General features: G+C 38.8%; 1 protein-coding gene across 1 annotated transcript in view; it reads right to left on the bottom strand.

Moving 5' to 3' along the window:
- FBN1 (fibrillin 1) overlaps positions 1-19944 on the bottom strand; it is a 357319-nt gene that overhangs the window by 27053 nt on the left and 310322 nt on the right. The window contains exons 50-61 of the mRNA XM_007935310.1: positions 19311-19430; positions 17047-17172; positions 12503-12652; positions 11655-11720; positions 11304-11420; positions 9396-9515; positions 8539-8661; positions 7195-7326; positions 4834-4959; positions 3560-3766; positions 1815-1940; positions 1418-1540 (exon numbers count right to left, since the gene is read on the bottom strand). Of these exons, the coding sequence (XP_007933501.1) occupies positions 1418-1540; positions 1815-1940; positions 3560-3766; positions 4834-4959; positions 7195-7326; positions 8539-8661; positions 9396-9515; positions 11304-11420; positions 11655-11720; positions 12503-12652; positions 17047-17172; positions 19311-19430 (1536 nt within the window). The remainder of the gene's footprint in view (positions 1-1417; positions 1541-1814; positions 1941-3559; positions 3767-4833; positions 4960-7194; positions 7327-8538; positions 8662-9395; positions 9516-11303; positions 11421-11654; positions 11721-12502; positions 12653-17046; positions 17173-19310; positions 19431-19944) is intronic.

The following is a 19944-nucleotide window of genomic DNA, read 5'->3' as shown; positions in this document are numbered from 1 at the left end:
CCTACCAGCACTCGGGAATCTCCAAGCTGTCTGTGCTGTCAGGATCGCTCAGGATTGATGCCAGACCACAGCTCTGTCTCCTTTTTTGTATTTTCATGCAAATTCTTCTGGGGTTTAGTCCACTTCTATATCCTTCTCTTCAAGGCTCAGGGGTCCAGGATTATCTTCTGTGTCTGTGTTAATTGGTTTCCCTTTTCGTTGTTGAAGAGGGTCTGCGCAGTCTTTCTGCCTAGTCCGCCATCTTGCTGGAGCCCTAATTACAGAATTAGTGCTGCACAGAAAGGCCTCAGGCTGTGGCCCATTTGGGCAGCCTGTACTACACACCTCTTAACTCTCTACCAGAAGACACTGGAAAAAGGCTGAAGGTCCTACCTCTTACTGCTCTCCATTACCACCCCATATAGCCTTTCACACTCCTTATGTTCTTTTTTCTCCTTCAAAGCTTCACGGCAAAATACTCTTACTCTTATTCTATGATCTGGTCTATTTTTCTTCCTCCAAATATCTCATTTTCCAAATTATTCTCAAGAAGTATGGCTCACATATCCTACTCACTCAATATGAAGTTCATACTGTTGAAGAAAATGTCTTTAGAAGGAATTTTTTTTAAATAAAATATACAATATTCTTTACTGTAAATTCCACACAGACAATTTAGTCTTTTTTTTTTTTCTTCTTCAGAGTCCCCACCGTTCCCCTCCCCTCCTAACCCTGGTAATCAACAAAGAAAGTTTCCTTCCACATATAAACTTTTCAGAAGGAAAATGTTTTTGAGAATAAACTTATTCCGAAAGAATTCTGCAAAGGATAACTTTGGGTCAAGGAGAATTTCTGCATAGAGTTTTGTCTCTCTTAATCCTCTGACATATTTACCTCTCAGGTAATCTCTTAGAGGGCAGGCATGACCCTATTTTGCAGAACAAAAACTTGGACACAGCATTTAATTAAGCACAATACTCTCTGGGGAGCATGCCACTAATTATTCTGAGGCAGGACTTAGCAGGAGACCTAGGCTATGTGGTTAATGAGTAGACTGATTGCAGAAATGCAATAGATGAGAAAGCAGAAGACAAAATGGATAAGTCAGAGAGCAGGTAATTGATTGGGTCCACCCCACCCAAGCCCTGGAGAGCTGGCCCTGCCATCTCTGAGATCGTCATAGATGGCCCCCACAATGCCCATGGGCAAGCACTGATGGTGGATGCTGCCACCGATCCTTTGCAATCTCCTGGGCTTCAGCCTCTCTGTAGCCAGCACAGGAGGTGGGCCATGTGGAGCCCTGAGGGAGGCACTAACCCCAAGGAAGTACCTCTTGCCTACAGAGCAGTACCTTCGGCTTCCACAACATTCCTCTGAGGCACATGGAATGAAATGATATGCCCAGAGGGCATGTGAGTGAATGCAGCATCTACTTTACCTTTGCAGCTCCTTCCATCCTCCAGCAGGATATAACCTTTCGGGCATGCACATTGGTAACTTCCTTCAGTGTTTTTGCAGATAAAATTGCAGGGCTTGGGAGCCTGGTTGCACTCATTCAGGTCTATGATCAAAGAGATACATGTGACTGCCCATCTAAAAAGATGTCTAAATATTTGCTCAGTATTCACAGGGCCTAACAAAGAATTTCAGTTTGGGGGAAAGAAAAAGTAAACTCTATGTCATGCCTCTTTTAAAGCTTAGCCTTTCATCACTGCATTATGTTCACCTATGGAATTACACAGGCTGTTTAGGTTTTTAGTTTGGAGATTTTATTTTTTTTGCTGTTAATATAGAATTTCTACTTTGGAATAAACCATCAGAAATAGGACACTTACCAACACAGGCAGTCCCAGTTATATCTGGAGTGTAGCCGGTTTTACAAATGCAATGATATGATCCTCTGTCATTGACACACTCCCCATTTCGGCACACGTCGTGGATAACTTTGCATTCATCAATATCTGTGATTTAACAAATGGAAATTAAAGTAGGAAAGATTATACAATGGACGATACAAATATGTAGTGGTCACATCAGTGTTGATACTACTACAAAGTGTTACTATATTATGAGCTAGAAAAATGAAGCCAAAAGGATGAAAACATGTATTTCATATGTAATGTTTAACTATACAGAAAAGCAAATGGATTACTTTATTAGTCTATAGTGATAAACTAATCACTGAAGGAATCCATAAAAGAAAGCTTTGAGAATAATTGGTCTTCTAAGTTGATACAGTGTTTCTTCCTGGGTCCACAGAACAATGGCCTATCTAGACATACTTGGTGCCTTTTTCCATTCTGTATCCTCAAGCTTGCCTCCTGTAACATCTCATAACCTAATCATAGCAGTGGACCTTTCGAAAAGGAAGCCCCATTTTTCCTAATACGCATTTTCAAAATAAGAAGAGAAGTTTTTTTTACATTCTCTTTGTTGCATATGAAGTTAATCTTGAAAAATATCAAATTGCATAATTTTGAGGAAATGGTCAAATTTACTCCTTCAGTGAAAGGTATCAGGGCTCTGGGGTGGATCACTGGGCTGGGTCTTTGCAGCCTGATGAGGATGAGAAACCCCTATTCATGGTTCCACCATAGGAAGAAAGACTAGTCAATGTACATTGTCTAGCATTAAAGCCTCTGTCTTCTTTGTCTCGAGCCATCTACCTCCATACTGCTTGGTGGGGTGCCAATACAAGTACTTCCCAAGTGATTTATCACCCCTCCATTGCCAATTCATGCCGATAGCTGGTGTACCTGATCTTTACGAGAACGAAATTCAGTACTCCTGTACTGGTCTCAAGAGATGTGTCCCCTTTCCATATCTTCACATCCCCCAAAGAATCATAAATTGCTTTTAGTCACTCCATCTTATCTGTCCAGTTCTGTCTTTTACCACATCCAGTTCAGTTATTTCACCTTTAGCCACATCTTTGTCACATTAACAGAAAGCCTTCTTAATCTCCTTCTCAATTCCCTCCCAGGGAGTACTAGACATCTCTCCTTTCAGGAGCAAAAACCAATGGTAGTTAATGGTGGTAAAGACAGGAAGAGTACCAGTGACAGGACTGGAAGTTTTCTTCATAGATGCCTCAGACACTCCCGACGACCTCCTCATCAATCTCAAGTTAAAGCATCCTGAACTTCTTCAGATGCAATTGTGTTTCATTGCCAGGATATCAGCATTGTTTATACTTCTTTTATGCAGTATATTTCAGCCAATTTATGAGTTAAAATACACGCTTGTGGACTAGTTTAGAAATTTAATGATCATTTATTTTGAGGTTTATCAAAATATTATGCTCTAAGTGACCAACAGCTGATTTACAACAAACTTTTGTTTAGAAAGTTGAGGACTCCTTGTAATGCAGATGCAGAAACTCAAGCACACACCACTTAATCAGGTGGATCAAGGACACTTTGGCAACATGGCTTTGAACGTCTGAAAGACCATAATGAACAATTTGTTGACCTCAACTATACAACTGAACCTAGGCCCATACTGTAGATTCCATATTCCCACCTGTTTTCATAAAACGAACAGATTTCCTGACAAGTATTTTCAGAACATAATGAAGTACCTGCTCCATTGGTCATAAATCCACGGCCATGGGGACAGAGTTTTTTGAAAGCCACAGTGCCCTGGAAAGGGCAGATCTCACACTGTGAACCCCAGCCTCTCCCTCCATCACAGCAGCATTCAGACTTGGTGACGGGGTTCCTGTTGCTCGAGCCAATCTGACACATGTTTTGTAACACCTCTGTGAAGCAGTATCCTTCCCGGTTGTCTAGAGAGGACAGATTACAAGGAGAATTTTAAGGGAGGGAATTTTATGAGCATAATAGGATATTAAGAATTTGGTCAGATATAAAAACCAAAAAGGAGGTAACACTTTACCCTGGGTAAGGAGGAGTGAGAAAGGAAAGCTGGAAACAGCAATTAGAGAGAAAGGATGGCATCTAAGGGAAACAAATAAGACAAGAAAATCAGTAAGTAGGCAGAATGACATAGGCCTAGACCAGGGTGGATTACCATGCAAGGTAAGCACAGGCTTACTTACTAATCTGTAGTGAACAATTTTACATGGGTCAAGTGCTTACACAGCCTACTAGGTACTCTGTCCCTGTCAGGGATTGCAAATTTGAAGCTTTGATTCTGTAGGAAGGTGCTAGGCATACCTCAAAGCAGAATCTTTGATGTGGTGAAAAAATGTGAAATTGTTCACTACAGATTAGTAATTAAGCACACATAAACCCATGCTTACTTTGCTTATTGGGTAATCTGACATTGGCCTATTATTGTTGTTATTGTTACGTGCCGTCCAGTCGGACCCGACTCATAGCTACCCCTCCTTGGGTTTCCAAGGCAGTCTCACTACAGAAGTAGATTGCCCCATCTTTCTTCCGAGGAGTGGCTCGTGGGTTTGAACCACCAGCCTTCTGGTCAGCAGTCAAGTGCTTTAGGCACTACGCTACCAGAGTTCCCTGACATTGGCCTAGACAAGGTATAACTTTATTTGTTCCCAGAAATACGGGGAAATAGTCATGTTATATATAGAGAGGGGCAGAGAAAAGTACAGAAACTGATCTTGATCACCAAGGGCTTAAAAAGGCAGCCAAGAAATAAATTCCAAATAAGTGATTCAATGATACAATTAGCAAAGGAAGAATTTAGCTGAAGGGTGGTGCTAAGCCCAAAGGCCAATCACTGAGTGGCTGAGTCATCTCCAAACTATAAACATCTTTAAGCCTTCCTCAGATTTTGACATTTTCTATTATTTCAAATAGAGATCTGGGTTTCAAGCACACCATGCAGAAGCGGAAGTGACGCAAGCATCCAGCTGCTGGTACTCACCAAGGCACTCGTCCTGGGCGGGGCTAGCGGTGAAACCATCATTGCACTCACAGGTGTAGCTCCCCCGGGTGTTGAGGCAGCGCCCATTCTCACAGATTCCAGGCTTGGTCTGGCATTCATTCTCATCTGTTCAGTTTAAGCAAAGGACCAAACCATAACAAGTCATTTGGCTTCTTTGTAGGATAGCTTTTCTCTCTCCCTCCTTTCCTTCTTTCATCCCTCCTTGTCCTTTTCCTCCTTCCTTCCTTCTTCCCCATCCTCCTTCCCTTGTTTCTTTTTTTAAAATTTAGTTTGTGAACAGGTAATCCATTCACAGAGTTCAAAATTCAAAAAGGTATTCAGCACAAGCCCTCCTTCCGTGCTTCCCCAACTGTCGAACTTCCCTCCCCACAGGCAACCAATGTTGCTACCACTTTGTAAGGATCCTCCTAGAGATGAATTATGCATATAAACACAATACATGTGTATGTTTGGACTTCCCCTTTATTAAAAACACAATTCACAGCTTTTTTACATACTTAAGCATACAAGGTAGCATTTTATACACATACATTTTTGCTTAATGAAATTTAAATATTTCTATACTATTAAATAAAGAGGATTCCCAAAGGATTATTTCAAGTGAAGAAAACAACAACAACAAAATTAAAGATCAACATGTGAAAGAAACTATTATGCTATTTTATTGGAATAATGTGTATGATATTCAGTGTTGACCTGGGGGAGTCTTGTCTGCACTAGTCTTCAGATTCTTCGATCTACATTATCTTTATTGTATTGTTTCAATAATATTATTAAGAATAGTTAACCATAATTTAATCTCCTGGGTTATAAAACAACAGCAAACTTTAAAATCGTTGGTGACTGAGGGTTTTTTGATGATTATTTAGAAAGGTCATACAATAAGTGTATCCCATCACTGAAGAATAGTTCTGAGTCTCTAAGGCAGAGATCGCATCGTGAGAAGCAGAGTCTGGCGGTAACATGTGGAACAGTATTAAAACAGGTTAAAACCCCAGTACCCAGGTGACCCTACACCCATAAAATCAGAATATCTAGGGTGGGACCCAAGGACCCTAAGTGACCGCAGTTGAGGTTGAGAACCACTGATCCAGGAAGATCAGTGTGGGATCATGAATTGACATACTCTCTTTTTCTGTGCTTTTTAAGTATGTTCTTTAATTAAAGGCTGTTACTTAATTTTGTATTTTATGTTCTAAGAGGACAATGAGATTCTTCAAAGCCTTCTGGACTGACAACATAAAATATACACGTTTCTGGTATTATTGATAATTAAAAAGAAAAAGGATGCATGTGGGATTTTTCTAGTAATTTTCTCCCATACTTATTATCTAAATCAGAGGTCAGGAAACTTTTTTTGGTAAAGATCAGACAGTAAATATCTTACAGCTTGCGAGACATATGGTCTCTGTTTCAACTACTTGACTTTGTCATTGTAGTGTGAAAGCCGCCACAGGTATTGGGTATAGTTATATTCCAATAAAATTTTATTTACAAAAACAAAGGGTTGGCTGGTGGCCTGTATATGGTCCATGGGCTGTAGTTTGCCAACCCCTGATCTAAAGCTGCAGCCCTGGTGGTGCAGTGTTTAAAGTGCTTGGCTGCTAACTGAATGGTTTATGGTTCCAAACCATCAGTGACTCTGCAGGAGAAAGACAAGACAGTCTGCTTCCATAATTTACAGCCTTGGAAATCTCATGGGCAGTTTTACTCTGTCCTACTGAGTTGGTATGAGTAAGAATTGACTTGATGGAAGTAGGGTTTTTTTTTTTTTTGGTTGGTCTAAGGCTGAGGCTCTCAATACTGGATCCACATTAGAATCATCTGGGATCTTTTAAAAGTGCCAGTACCTGGGTCCCACTCTAGACACCACCAGATTCTCTGGAAGCAGATTCTACAGGTTTAGACATACTCTTGAGTCTAAGAGTCCTGGCGTTTGTCCTCAACATTAGGGTGCTAGTAGGAAAAATGGGTCAATAAAAGGCAGTCGAATGTGGCAGACAGAAGTGACCCCCAGGACAATAACTTTCCTCTCTTTCTTTCCTTTACTACTTATACTGATAAGTATAAAGGAAAGGAATAGAGGAAATGCCTGGTGTTACAATCATGGCAGGAGGTGGGCTAGGAAAATAGGCAAAGGCCAGGTCAAAGGGAAAGAATGACAGTGCTCATGCAATTCATAGATAAAAGACAAGGGTACCTCCATGGAAAGTTGTGACATGAAGTCAAAATAGCTCTGGCCAAGAAGAATATATGCCTCCAAGGATTCAGAGGCGAAGTCCTTTCTGTCCTTTGTCACTTTCAACTCACTCAAAGCTCCTTTGTCAGGGATTCACTTACCCACACAGCCTTCTCCATCAGGTCTCCTCTGGTACCCAGATGTACAGATGCACATGTACGTGCCAATGAGGTTCTTGCATTCCATTTGCTTTTCAGCACAGTCATGATTTCCGTTTTCACACTCATCTTCATCTGTAAACAATGTACAATCACACATTTATAAAAGAAGCTGCATTAATTACCTGCCTTTTAAACGCAAGTGGTATGAAGTAACTGATTTTCATTTATGTTATTCCAGTTTTGGCTTTATTTCCTTTTGCATTTTTGGACACTGGCCTCCTGTGAGGCCATTTCCATTTCCATTCTGTAAGAATGGAAAGAAGTCTTCAACCACCTTTGGCCTTGATCAATGACTTTCTTCGTAACTAACCAATAAAACTCAAGAGCAGGAAGCATGATTTCTAGTACTTTTATATAAAGTTTTCATAATATAATGATAATGATAACAGCATTATAATAATAATACGTTATAATATTAGTAAAGCAAAGCTTACATTGTACAATAGTGGTAGTAACACGATATAATAACACCATTTTCATAAGAATATTAATTGATATGATTTAATATTAGAATATTAATCATATAATGCAAACTTTGGCTTTTATGCTTTGATAAAAAGACAAACATTCACAAATATTTTATTCACTACTAGGTTTTTCCTCTTTCATTTCCTTTTTTCTGGAGTGGGATGGGTCTTCCTCATTTTTTACTTTCTGTCCTGTTGCATTTTTCTCTTTCTCTATCCTTCCATTTTATATGCTGTGAGCTGAGAAATTTGCACTTTATCCTGTATATAATGTGAAGCTCTCTCTTCCTACCTCCAAGCAAAACTGTATGTAACTAATCTTAAAAGGACAACAACAACAACAAAATAGATTCCATGTGCTATCCCAATCTTGGAATAGAATTCCTTTAGTAATGGCTATTTCTTTATTTCTAATACTTACATTCCTTTATGTTTTTAAAGAATTTTGTCTATATAACCACCATAACATTTCACACTATTTTGTGATTATTTATTTATATCTGTCTCAACCTCATCACACTGAGCTTCCTGAATGTGGAGAAATGTCCCTTTTCCCCCTTTATATACACACATCTTAGTAGAACACAATGCATGGTGAATTAACAAGGATCTGATAAAACTTGAAGATGCTTCAAGCTACACTTTAGAATAAAAGGTGGCAGTGGCAACCCCATCTTGTTCATGGACAACAGCAATATTTCCCAATTCCCAGCTCTCCCCTACTGATTGAAAGCTTGATGAGTGTGGGGGTCATTTCCCCATCAGAAAAAGAGGTAGGAATCCCTGACCCAGATGAACTTGAACATGTATGTCTCACCTTTGCACATCCTTCTGTCTTCTCTCAGAACATAGCCAGCAGGACATTTGCATTCATATGACCCATATGTGTTTACACAGCGGAAGGCACAGAGCAGAGGATTCTGGGCACACTCATTTATATCTGTAGCAGATGGTATTAAAAAAAAAAAAAAGGAATGTGAGTGTCAACAACATAAGGAACTTACTTTTACTAAAAGGTGAAAAACTTCATTGTTTCATCCATTTTGACATGAAGTCAACATACCTCTGGCTAAGAGGAATACACGCCTCCAAGGATTCAGATAAATGGTTCAAGCAATCTCATTTTTAAGGGAATTATTAAATGAGTTAGTTATTTCCTAATTGGTAAAAGTAAGATGACCAAACATTCTGGTCCCAGCACAGTCCCCACTTATGCTTGTTGTCCTGGTGTAATTACTAATTATTATTTAGGTAGATGACAAATTATAAGAGATTTTTCTGAAATTCTGGCTTTGGAACTTCAAGTCGACCATCTGTACCTCTCTAAAGTCACTTGGAGTGGGGATCAATTTTACCCCATTCAGTCAAAACAGCTGCCACATCAACTCTTGTCAGAACAGAAGATGACCTGGAAAATATTGTTAACTACTCCCTCTCTACCTTGCCCATATAAAAGAGGTCCCTACAAAATAACAGTGATTCTCTGCCCAAGCAGAAGGTGTTTCTGGATCATTTTACATTTAGAAGTCTATTTAGTTCACAGCGATGCCCAGTTCCAATCTTAACCGGATAGGAATAACTTCATCATTAAGAGACAAATTATTTTTGTAGATTTCATAGTTTGGAGCCATGATCAGAAAATGTAACCAACTACTCTGTGTTTAAGAGGCTTACCTTCACAAGTCATCATTGGACCAGGCTCAAACCCTTCCTCACAGGTGCATTCAAAACCTCCAATCACATTCTTGCAGGTTCCATTTCCACAAGGGTTGCCCACAGAACATTCATCAGTGTCTGAAAGTGACCAGGAGTGCATTCAAAAAGAATGAACCAGGTTGAAATGGACTTGGACTCAGATAATGCCTTTTATTCTATCACAGTACTTTCATCTGTATCTTTCATTTTATTCTCATCCTGTCCTTGCAAGAAATGAGTGCATGTCTTATTATCACAGGTTTATAGATGTGAAATTTGACTTGCTCAAGGATACTAAGTGACAGTGACATTGACAGTATCTGGATTTCTAGCCTAACAGTGTTCTTCTTCATGAGTTTCCCATGGAGAAGTAAATTTTCAGTGGGAATAAATGGTCCAAGGGTTAAAACATGTCTCCTCAGTCAGAAGTTTTCACTTATTTAAAGCTAGAACTACATATCCAGTTTGGCCTTACATTACATCACTCTCCAAGAAGCTGTATACATGATGGATTTTTGCCAGATATAAAATAGAAGACTAAACTTACGCAAAATAAGAGACCAGAGGTTAAACAAAATTAATACACTGGATAAAATCAAGATTCAAGCAGATTTTGCTGGTTCTGTTGAGACCATATGGTTTACATTAAGCAGAATAAAGGCCAAAAAGAAGTTATGTTTAGGGTATGATCTCTCTAAACAACTGTGGAGAGAGAATGAGTCTTACCAGGGAGACCTAACAAGTCTATATGCCTAATACACCCGCCTACAATACTCACAGTTCTTATTCTGGCACATCCCTTGGGGAGAATATCCTCCCGTGGGAAAGGAACATTGTGGAAAAATAACATTATTATTTTAGCTATCTAGAGGACAGAAGAGTAATGGACTATCATCCAGGGTTATGTCCTATATTGGGGGTTCTGAAGTCACAAAGTAAAGGTAGGAGGATATGGCAGAGGAGGCTCACTCCTCATGTACATAACAGCACTGATTGAAAATTCCAAAGAGAAAGCATTGACTTCGTTTGCTTTTGTTCTACTACCAAACTACTCATTGTCAAGAATATCACTTCTCCTTCAAGTTAGTAAAAATCATGAATTCACTGACTTTTAGAGCTGAGAGGGTAATAATTAGAAACAATATAGTTCATCTGCATAATGTTATATTCTAAGGCTTAGAAAGGTTAAAGGACATGCTTAAGCTCCCACAGACATAGCTGGTACGGAAATCCTCATGGCCTGATTCTTTGTATAGAAAGAACACTTTATAATCTACATGAAAATATACCCTCAGTATTTATGCCATTATGAATTCAGTTACATTGAATTTGCTTGGAATCTTTAGATAAATAAACATACTATATGGGTTCAACTCAGAGTCAATATGAATTAGGTCAAAGGTCAACCATGGGAGCCATTATTTATTTATTTAGCTTTACATTTTAATAAAGGGTTCAATCAAGAATAATTTATACTGGGTACATAGCCCCTTCATATGATTAAATGGAATAAAATATGGGTACATATTTTATTTTCTATACCAAGAGGATAAGATAATTATGACCATAAATAACTTCAAAAACATTTCACAAAGGCTTTCATTAAAATGTTTTCCTTTTCGCTATCTCTTCAAATGTGTCCAGTGTTTGTCTTCCCCTATTACACTGTTGGTCCACGCAAATAGGACTGTGTCTTCTTCATTCACTGCTATAGCCCAGAGCCTAGCACAGTGCTGGTACATGGTAGGGGCTCAGCTAGGATTGCTGAATGAATGCTGCATGAAGGAATGGACTTATTTCTGTCCTATCTTACACCTCCAAGTGAAATGCTATATAGCTTAGTTTCTAGTTTGTAAATCTCAGTTAAAGAGACTGACTTTTACTCACCCACACATTCATTCCCTTCTAGAATGTAACCAAAGGGGCACTCGCAGCGATAGGAGCCATCCGTATTGATGCACTGCCCATGTTTACAGACATCAGGTTCTTTGCACTCATCCATATCTTAAGCAAAGAAGAAAAAAAATAGTGAATAACAGGGTACTTAAAAAAAAAAAAGGTAAATGATGATCATTTCAGCGCTTATTCAATGGAATATCTGAGCATACAACTGGTATCTGAATGACAAGGCTAAAAAGCAGAATAGGTGTGGAGAAATAAGAACAACTGAAGAAAAGGTGAGGAAGAGGCTGGCTGAGAAGATTAAGACATGCCAAGGATCAGGCACAGGCCACTCACCAACTGCTGAATCATCAGGTCCTACAATGATCCCACTTCCATAGGGACAGATCTGGCGAAAGGCCTCTGTGGTGAAGACGCACACTCGTTAACAGATAAACCAGTGGCAATTAGCCACAGGCTCCTCCCAAATTGACACATGCTGCACAGACTGAGAAATGATGAACAAGAAAACCCAGAAGCCACAGAAAGTGAGAAAAAAATCTCCCAAAGTTGTTGTGTCTACTCTTTGGAAGACTCTGGTTCATAATAAAATTTGAAAAGAAAATAACTACCTAGCTCCTGAGATAGAATCATTTTTAGTGAACATTTTAGTTACACTTAATTAAACTGTGTTATCTTTAGGAGTCCCTAGACAGTATAAACAGTTAACTCATTGGGCTACTGACTTTTTCCACCCAGAGGCACCTTGCAAGAAAGGCCTGGCAATGTAATTCTGAAAAATCAGCTGCTGTGAACTTGGTGCAGTCCAGTTCTCCTCTGACACATACATGGTAGCCAGGAGTCAGAAATGACCTGATGGAACTGGTGTGCGTTTTGTGTGTGTATGTCATCTGGAAGGCCTACCCACCCACTGCTGTCCAGTCAATTCCCACTCATAGTGACCCTATAGGACAGAGTAGAACTGCTCCATAGGGTTTCTAAGGCTGTAAATCTTTATGCAAACAGACTGCTTCATCTTTCTCCCACGGAGTGGCCGGTGGGTTCAAACTGCCAACCTTTTGGTTAGCAGCCGAATGCTTTAACCACTATGTCACCAGGGCTCCTTTAAGGCCTACAGTCTTTCTTACTTCATGGCCAGCCTGCACCGTGAATAGCCCAGAGAGAAATGCAGGTGACAGACATACCATCCGGCTCAGTGGGGCACAGCTCACAGGGATCCCCCCAACCTTCTCCCTTCAGTGCACAGCAGCATTCCTGTTTGGAGTGATTCCTGGATTTGGGTGATGAACACTTTCCTCCTTCAAATTTGGCGTAACAGTAGCTCATTCGCAAGTCTGCAACACAAATTCACGGAAATTTTCAGTTGTTTTCCTACTAAATCTTCACTGTATCATACTGAATAAGAAACAACCCACTATGTTAAATGTGTTCATTTCTCATCACCGCTGTGATACTCTTTAAAGTGATTAACCAGTAACTGAGCAAAGGTTATTAAAATCATGAATAACTTTTGTAGCAAGATCTCATGAACACATCTATGTGGCTCAAACCTTATGTAACAAATGTAAAACCTCAAATCCCAAGTGAAGAGCAAATGAAGAGGTGGCACCTTTGTGGACTGGCAAAAACACAACACAAGGGTCAGCCACTGAAGCAGCTACTCATTGAGTTTTTGGCTGCAAAATGTATTTGGAGCTTTGTGCAGATTATACATGTGTGCACACGCACACATACAGTGCCATGGGCAATGTTAAATTTTCAACAGAGGCTTGCTCAGCCCAACAGAGAGGAAGGCAGGGAGATAGATGGGTGGCTGGGAGGTAGAACAATCTTTCTTCCAAAGAATATATTTCTCTAATATCAATTATTGCTTGGTGACTCCAAACATGGAAGATGGGATCTAGTTCATACAACATTTTCTAACATTGCTTGACATAATTTTGGAAACCAACTTTTCCATTTCTTAAAGACCAAATTGGGTAACTCTAAAAAGTGAGCTCATCCAAAGGCCTGGAGTGTGTTTTTCTTCAAACTTGCTTGACTCTCAAAGCCTTGCAAAACCCCTCTCTCACGATACAGGGGCTAAGATTTGCAGGTTTTAAGGAAATGTTTTTACATCCATTTTGTACAATTTCTTTATGTCTAATCAGGTCTGCTTGTTATTTTTTCTCCCCTGTCACTATCTTTAAATCCTAGTTAGCATAATGTCATAGTCACCTATGCATTTTTATTTAGACAATTTTGCCAGCTTTTATTTTCATAACTGGCATGACAAAGGATACAATGTAAGGAAAACTGAGTCACTGAAGTTTACAGAGGAGAAATTTTCATAGATTACAATAAAAATCTTTCTATCTAGCAATCATATTCTCAAGTCCTGGTCAAATTCAGTTGCACTCCCCATTGAACTTGGTCAATTCTTCAGGGCCTCCAACTCCTCCAGTTAAGTTATTTCTCTAGTTAACATACTACATCTGATGTAGCCAGAACCTATTAGGCATCCTTCAATGAACTACCCTTCTGAAGGTCAAGAAAGTAAAAAAAAAAGTCAAAAAGAGTAAAAAAAAATCAAAAAAAGAAAAGTCAAAAAAAAGTCAGTTCTTGTTTTGCCACCCAAATTTTTGCTTTGCTCAATTCTCTCCTTATGTTTCTAAATACTGAGTAACAAAACAACCTGTTGAAAGGTGAAAAGTTATTCTGACAATTAAAATAACAATGACAAGAGTCTATGAAGGACTTGGAGACTAACATGTTCAGTGAGATTAGTAGGGTAAGTATTACTATTATTATTATTATTTAAAATGAGGGCTGCAAGTTCCAAGTTTATAAGATTTCAAAAAACTTGGTTTCTTAGAGAACACTGTGTGGGTTCCTTTATTCAAGTTCACTGTCACATACAATGCTATCTGTCCTGTTTTAATATTTATATCTACAACTTAAGATATCATTCAGTGACTACTAACAAAAATAGCTCAACAGATATATTAAAACTTAACTCTCTCCTCTGACTTCCTGTTTATAATGTTTCTTTTAAACCTACATACATGTTTCTGCTAATATTGATCTGTTAACATTCTCATTCTCTTTCCCTTTTTTCACAGACTCTGTTCTATTCCCCAACCCTATCTTCCTCCCCCCTCATCCCACTCCCTTGACTGGAAAAAAAAAAAAAATCTAGGCATTACACAGAGGCTTGGACACACAAAATTTAGAGTAAGCCTACACGACACTTTCCTTCTTTGAACTCTGCAAGTAGGAGTGGCTCTTTTATTCCTGTAGCGTACAGGGGCCAGATCTGTCCCCATAGTCCCTTTGCATTTGTTCCTTCAAAAATGTTACCCATGCTTCTGTGGAATTTTCTTATATGAGGGCCTGACTCCAAATTTTTCACTTTAACAGGAAAAGCTAGCTCTTAATTGCCTGGCTTTAGCAAAATCTGTGCTCTGTGGGTGATTTAAATTTGCTTGTGGTACTTCGTTAGGCCAAACCAAAGACCACTGCTACAAGCAAGAGTGGATTCTGACTCATAGCTGCCCTATAGGAATAGAACTGTCCCATGAAGTTTCCAAGGCTGTAATCTTTATAGAAGCAGATTGCCACATCTGTCTTCTACAGAGCAGCTGCTGGGTTCGATTCACTGACCTTTTGCTTTGCAGCCTACCGCTTAACAAGCGATGTATGCCAACAGGGCTCCTTGTTGTTGTTGTTGTTGGCCCCGACTCATAGTGACTCCTTTTTGGGTTGCCGAGGCAGTATCACTACGGAAGTAGATTGCCCAACCTTCCTTCCGAGGAGTGGCTGGTGGGTTTGAACCACCAGTCTTCTGGTTAGCAGTCAAGTGCCTTAGACACCAAGCTACCAGAGCTCCTACAGGGCTCCTTGCTTCTCTAGAATTAATCAAAGGTGCCTTCTATGGGCAAGAAAGCTGTGCTTGCCCACACACTTTAACTAGGGCTCGCTAGGGTGCCTGTTTACCAGCCCATCTGCAAAGAGCCCTTAATGACCTTTAAAATTTCATCAGAAGTACAAAAGTCACTTTCCCTGCTTGCATTCCTCCATTCTGGCTCTGCCTCCTGGAGCCAAGCATGTGGCAAGGCTGCTCACAGCTGGGCTGATTCTCCCTGCAGCGTTAGCTTGCTCTGTGACAGGCCAGTGCAAATTGACTTAATAGCCTATGAGTTTCCTCTGGCCTGCCACATCGGCAGATTCACACCTGGTTTCTCACTGCTTTCTTTCCAAACTCAAGCCCAGCCAAAGGCACACAAAAACAAGGGAGTAGGAGTTGGAATTTATCTGGCTTGTCTGTAGCATACAGATAGAGGATCTGTTTGAATCAAGCACCATCCCATCTACAACCCTGAAATCCACATAGGCCTCTGATAGTTAGCTACCTTCAAGATTACAACTGACTAGACAATTCTCAAGTCTCTCCTTCATACTTCTAAACACTCTGTGACAAAACAATCAGCTGAAAAGTGAAAAATTAGTCAGACAATTAGAGTAACAATGACAAGAGTCTGTAAAGGACTTGGAAACTAACAAGGCTTTGCCATGTGTTCAGTAAGATTAGTTGGTAATAGGGCATTACTATTGCTTAAAATGACAGTGAGTTCCAAAAGATTAAATGGCTTGCCCTAGGCTGAAAACAGCAGGGCTGAGATACCAAACCCAATTTTTGGACTCTTAAATTCAGAACTTTTGCCTTGATATCTATTGCCTTGTATTTAGCAATATGGAGAAACACAAACAAATAAACAAACATGCAAAACCAAAACCAAACCAAAAGAAAACAAACAAACAAACAAAAAACACCAGAAAGAAAGAAAGAAAAGAAAAGAAAATGGGAGAAAATTTTTTTTTTTTTAAATCCCCTTGAATTAACTAGTTTGTATAAGTAAATGTTGTTGTTGTTATGTGCTGTCGAGTTGGACCTGACTCATAGCGACCCCTCCTTGGGTTTCCGAGGCAGTATCACTACGGAAGTAGATTGCCCCATCTCCCTTCCAAGGAGTGGCTGGTGGGTTTGAACCGCCAGCCTTCTGGTTAGCAGTCAAGTGCCTTAGGCACTACGTTACCAGAGCTCCCATAAGTAAATAGATGTACACAATTTCATTGTTTAGAAAAGTCCAGTCAATTTTGGAACTTAAACATGTATTTTGTGTTATGCTTATAAATTCAGGTTCCCTGCTAATTTTTTTTTTTTTTTTTTAATTTAAAAGACAATCTCCCAAGCCCTTGAAAATTTTTACTGAAACACCATATGGCCCAGCAAGAATTGTGATCAGTTTATTTTTCTGTTTTCTTAGAAAATTTGTAAGTGATGAGCACTGTATTCTGGGAGCATATAGGTTAATCTTTATTTTTCTGTTTGGAAGTTTTTGGCCCATATTTATCTAAATAACCTCTTCAGAGGCAGAGAACTTTCCTAAGGGCAGTATTCAGTGGCAAATGGGTGATTCCCCAGAAACTGGCCTATTAGTATCTATGTTCTTAGAGAGAGAGAGGTTTAAATGCCAGGAAAGTTGTATAACAACCATAACTTGATGGATGAGTTTTCAACCTAAAAGTAAAAATGAACCTTCTGACATATGGTAATCATTAGACCTCTGGGTGAATGAAAACTCTCCATCTTCCCTTTCACAAAGTATCAGAGCTCAGCCATGTTTTAAAATAAAACTACAACAAATAAACAGAGTAATGGAAGTCTAAAGGCTTCAAAGGCACTTACCTTGGCATCTCCTTCCAGTGGAGGACAAGGAGAACCCTTCTGGACAAAGACATTTAAAGCTGCCTTCAGTGTTACTGCATGTGCCTAAGGCACAAATTTCTGGCTCTTCAACACACTCATCAATATCTAAAAGAGTTAACACATGTCAAAATCAGAACACAATGGAGACACCATCAGATACCAAATGCAAAACGTGTAAATATAATATACAACTGAGCTTCAAAACTCTTCCAATATTGAGAATACTGAATATATTTTCCTCTATCATAGTACTGTGTGCTGGACTACTGGATTGTGATGCCTTTTTTAAAAATTAGTTTTGATAGTTTTTGATGTAGCAATGGAATATTCAAGGCTTTCTAAGGGGTCTGATGAGAAACCTCTCTTACCCAGACTGAGTTGCTTTGCCAATTATAAAAGTAGAAGTAATTTCATACCACCCTAAGCTAGGAAAGAAGCAAGAACTCCAGAGTCCTGCCTCGTCCTCACCATTTTATAGGAAGTGAAGAGCTGAGATTTCATCTGTACTGACAGTGAGCCACTCACTGAGATCTCTGGGCCTCTGAACCAGATTTATTCCCTCTTCCCTACCCTATGCTTTTCTCGATACTCCATTCTACATTCTTGAAATGATGAACTTACAATATATTCCTGGAAGTAAGTATAACATGAGGAAGGACAAACTAAAGCTCTCCTAACCCTCATTCACGATTTGTCTTAAGATACAAAAATACCTTCCTTGTACAGGTTGTTGTTTTCTTCTTTTATCATACAGATAATAAGGATTTGATATATTTAGAACTGTGGCATATTTTCTTAAGTATATTAATACTGCTTAGCAATACATGGTCATAGTCACATAAGCTAAACTATTTTTTATGGAGATATTGTTTTCAATGCAACACAAAATATCTCTTGTGTCTTGGGGCTCTTTGTTTTCACATGCATGTGCAAAGAATCCTAACTACACCAAAATGTGTTCACAATATACAACTTTACTCCTCAGAGGTCCAACTAAGCGGAAGTTAACAAATGAACTCCATTTTTTTGGACCCAACATCACAAATAGCACGCATTAGATAGTCTAAAATGTGTAATGCAAAGTGGTTATCTTCTGTATAGTGCAAAATCAGCTTCTTCATCACTCTGTGTAAAATGTTAGGCTGCATTTGGAATTACATCATGTTTCCTGTGGTTATTCATAATTCTTAGCTGCAGCTAATTGAATTACTCTATCCCCACCCTCCTACATCCAATATTTTAAGAGAAAAGCCAACTTTTTTAAGAATGCTCAGATAGGTTATTTTATTATTATTTTTTTTTTGGTGGCTGTTGTTATGATTCTCTATCTTATGGTAGAAATTAGCCTGTAGGTGCTGACTCATTAAGAGTAGGGACAGAGATTACAGAACGGTCACATTCATGGGCTATTTGGCAAGTTGTTTTTATTTCCGTACATCTCCATTCAGTTCATTTTAGGAGACTTGGGCATTCATCATAGAGCAAATAAGGCCAATACTTATTAAAATTAAAGTAACACTTTTACTAATTTACATTTAGGCCTAATTTTAATAAACTGTTTCCATTTAGAATACTATCACTTGAGTATAATTTAAACTAGATATGTAACACTTTTCATTGGCAATACTAAAAGTGGAGGAAATTCTCACTCATTGTGGATTAGATGTTGTTGTTGTTGTTATGCGCCGTCAAGTAGATCTGTTTAAAGGCTACGTACGAAATTCTGGTAAATAATGTCATTTATTTAATGCAATGACACTTGTGTTGCAGTTGTATAAAACTTGCTGAGACTCTATTGGGTAGCAACACATTTCCACCACCTTATAGGTAAAAACCACATAGGCAAACTACATAACCACATTCATCGAATCTTGAATATGCCCATTTAAAGATTTTTAACTGGAATCAGGATGCTATTTTTAGCTGCAACCCACTGGCATTTGAAAACATGTAAATCAGTAATTCTGGAAGTGGAATACAGCATTTTTACAAGTTATATAAGAGTACATTGGAAAAGAGTCAGTCATCTGGTCACCCATATGCAAAATAGCTTCAGCAGAGATAAGCTCTAAAATTAGATATTCTTATCTCTCCATCTAAGGATGAAGCCATTAAGTCATACCCTCCGCCTTTGGATTTGTTTCTGATAAAGTATTCCAAGGAAGACACCATCAGCAAAACCTGCAATTCTAATGTAGTGACTGATACTGCTTTTTTTTTTTAAACATTAAGAGTCCTCCTACCTTCACACTTGTCATTTTGAAGACTGTACCCAGGTGGGCAAATGCATCTGTAAGACCCATCCAAGTTCTGACAGGTGCCTGGTGCACACTTTCCAGGTTCTAAGAGACACTCATTGATATCTGCAAATCAAAGAGAAAAAGAAACAAGTAGCTCCCACTGGCATAATTTCCATTATGCAGTTAAAATCCAAAGAAACAAGTCAAATCAAAGAAACAGACAAAACTAAATTAAGTCTGCAAAATACTACAATGAAGAAAAAGAAATGGCCAAATAAAAGTAGGCCTTATTGGCTTTCTGAAAAGTGTAATATAACAACCATACTTTATTTTAGCTACCACAAATTAAGTATTTCCAGAAAAGTGCAGCATCTGAAAAGTCAGTGGGTATCAAGAATTTTAATGGCATCCAAAAGATTTTATCAGACCTTACATCAAAGGTATTTTGAAGAAAAAATATATAAGAAAGGTAATGACAACTGTTTATAAAAATTAACTGTTCTCTGTCTGTGAGTATAATAAGTTATTTTTAAAAAGTAAGGGGAAAAAGTGATACTTTTGGCATATATATATTTATATATATGGGAGCTCTGGTAGCACAGTGGCTAAGGCACTTGACTGCTAACCAGAAGGCTGG

This window comes from Orycteropus afer, unplaced genomic scaffold (assembly GCF_000298275.1).
Source record: "Orycteropus afer afer isolate SDZICR_OR568_19922 unplaced genomic scaffold, OryAfe1.0 scaffold00026, whole genome shotgun sequence".
Taxonomy (NCBI): domain Eukaryota; kingdom Metazoa; phylum Chordata; class Mammalia; order Tubulidentata; family Orycteropodidae; genus Orycteropus; species Orycteropus afer.
Note: the sequence above shows the minus strand (reverse complement) of the source record. Positions and strands in the feature narration are given on the sequence as shown.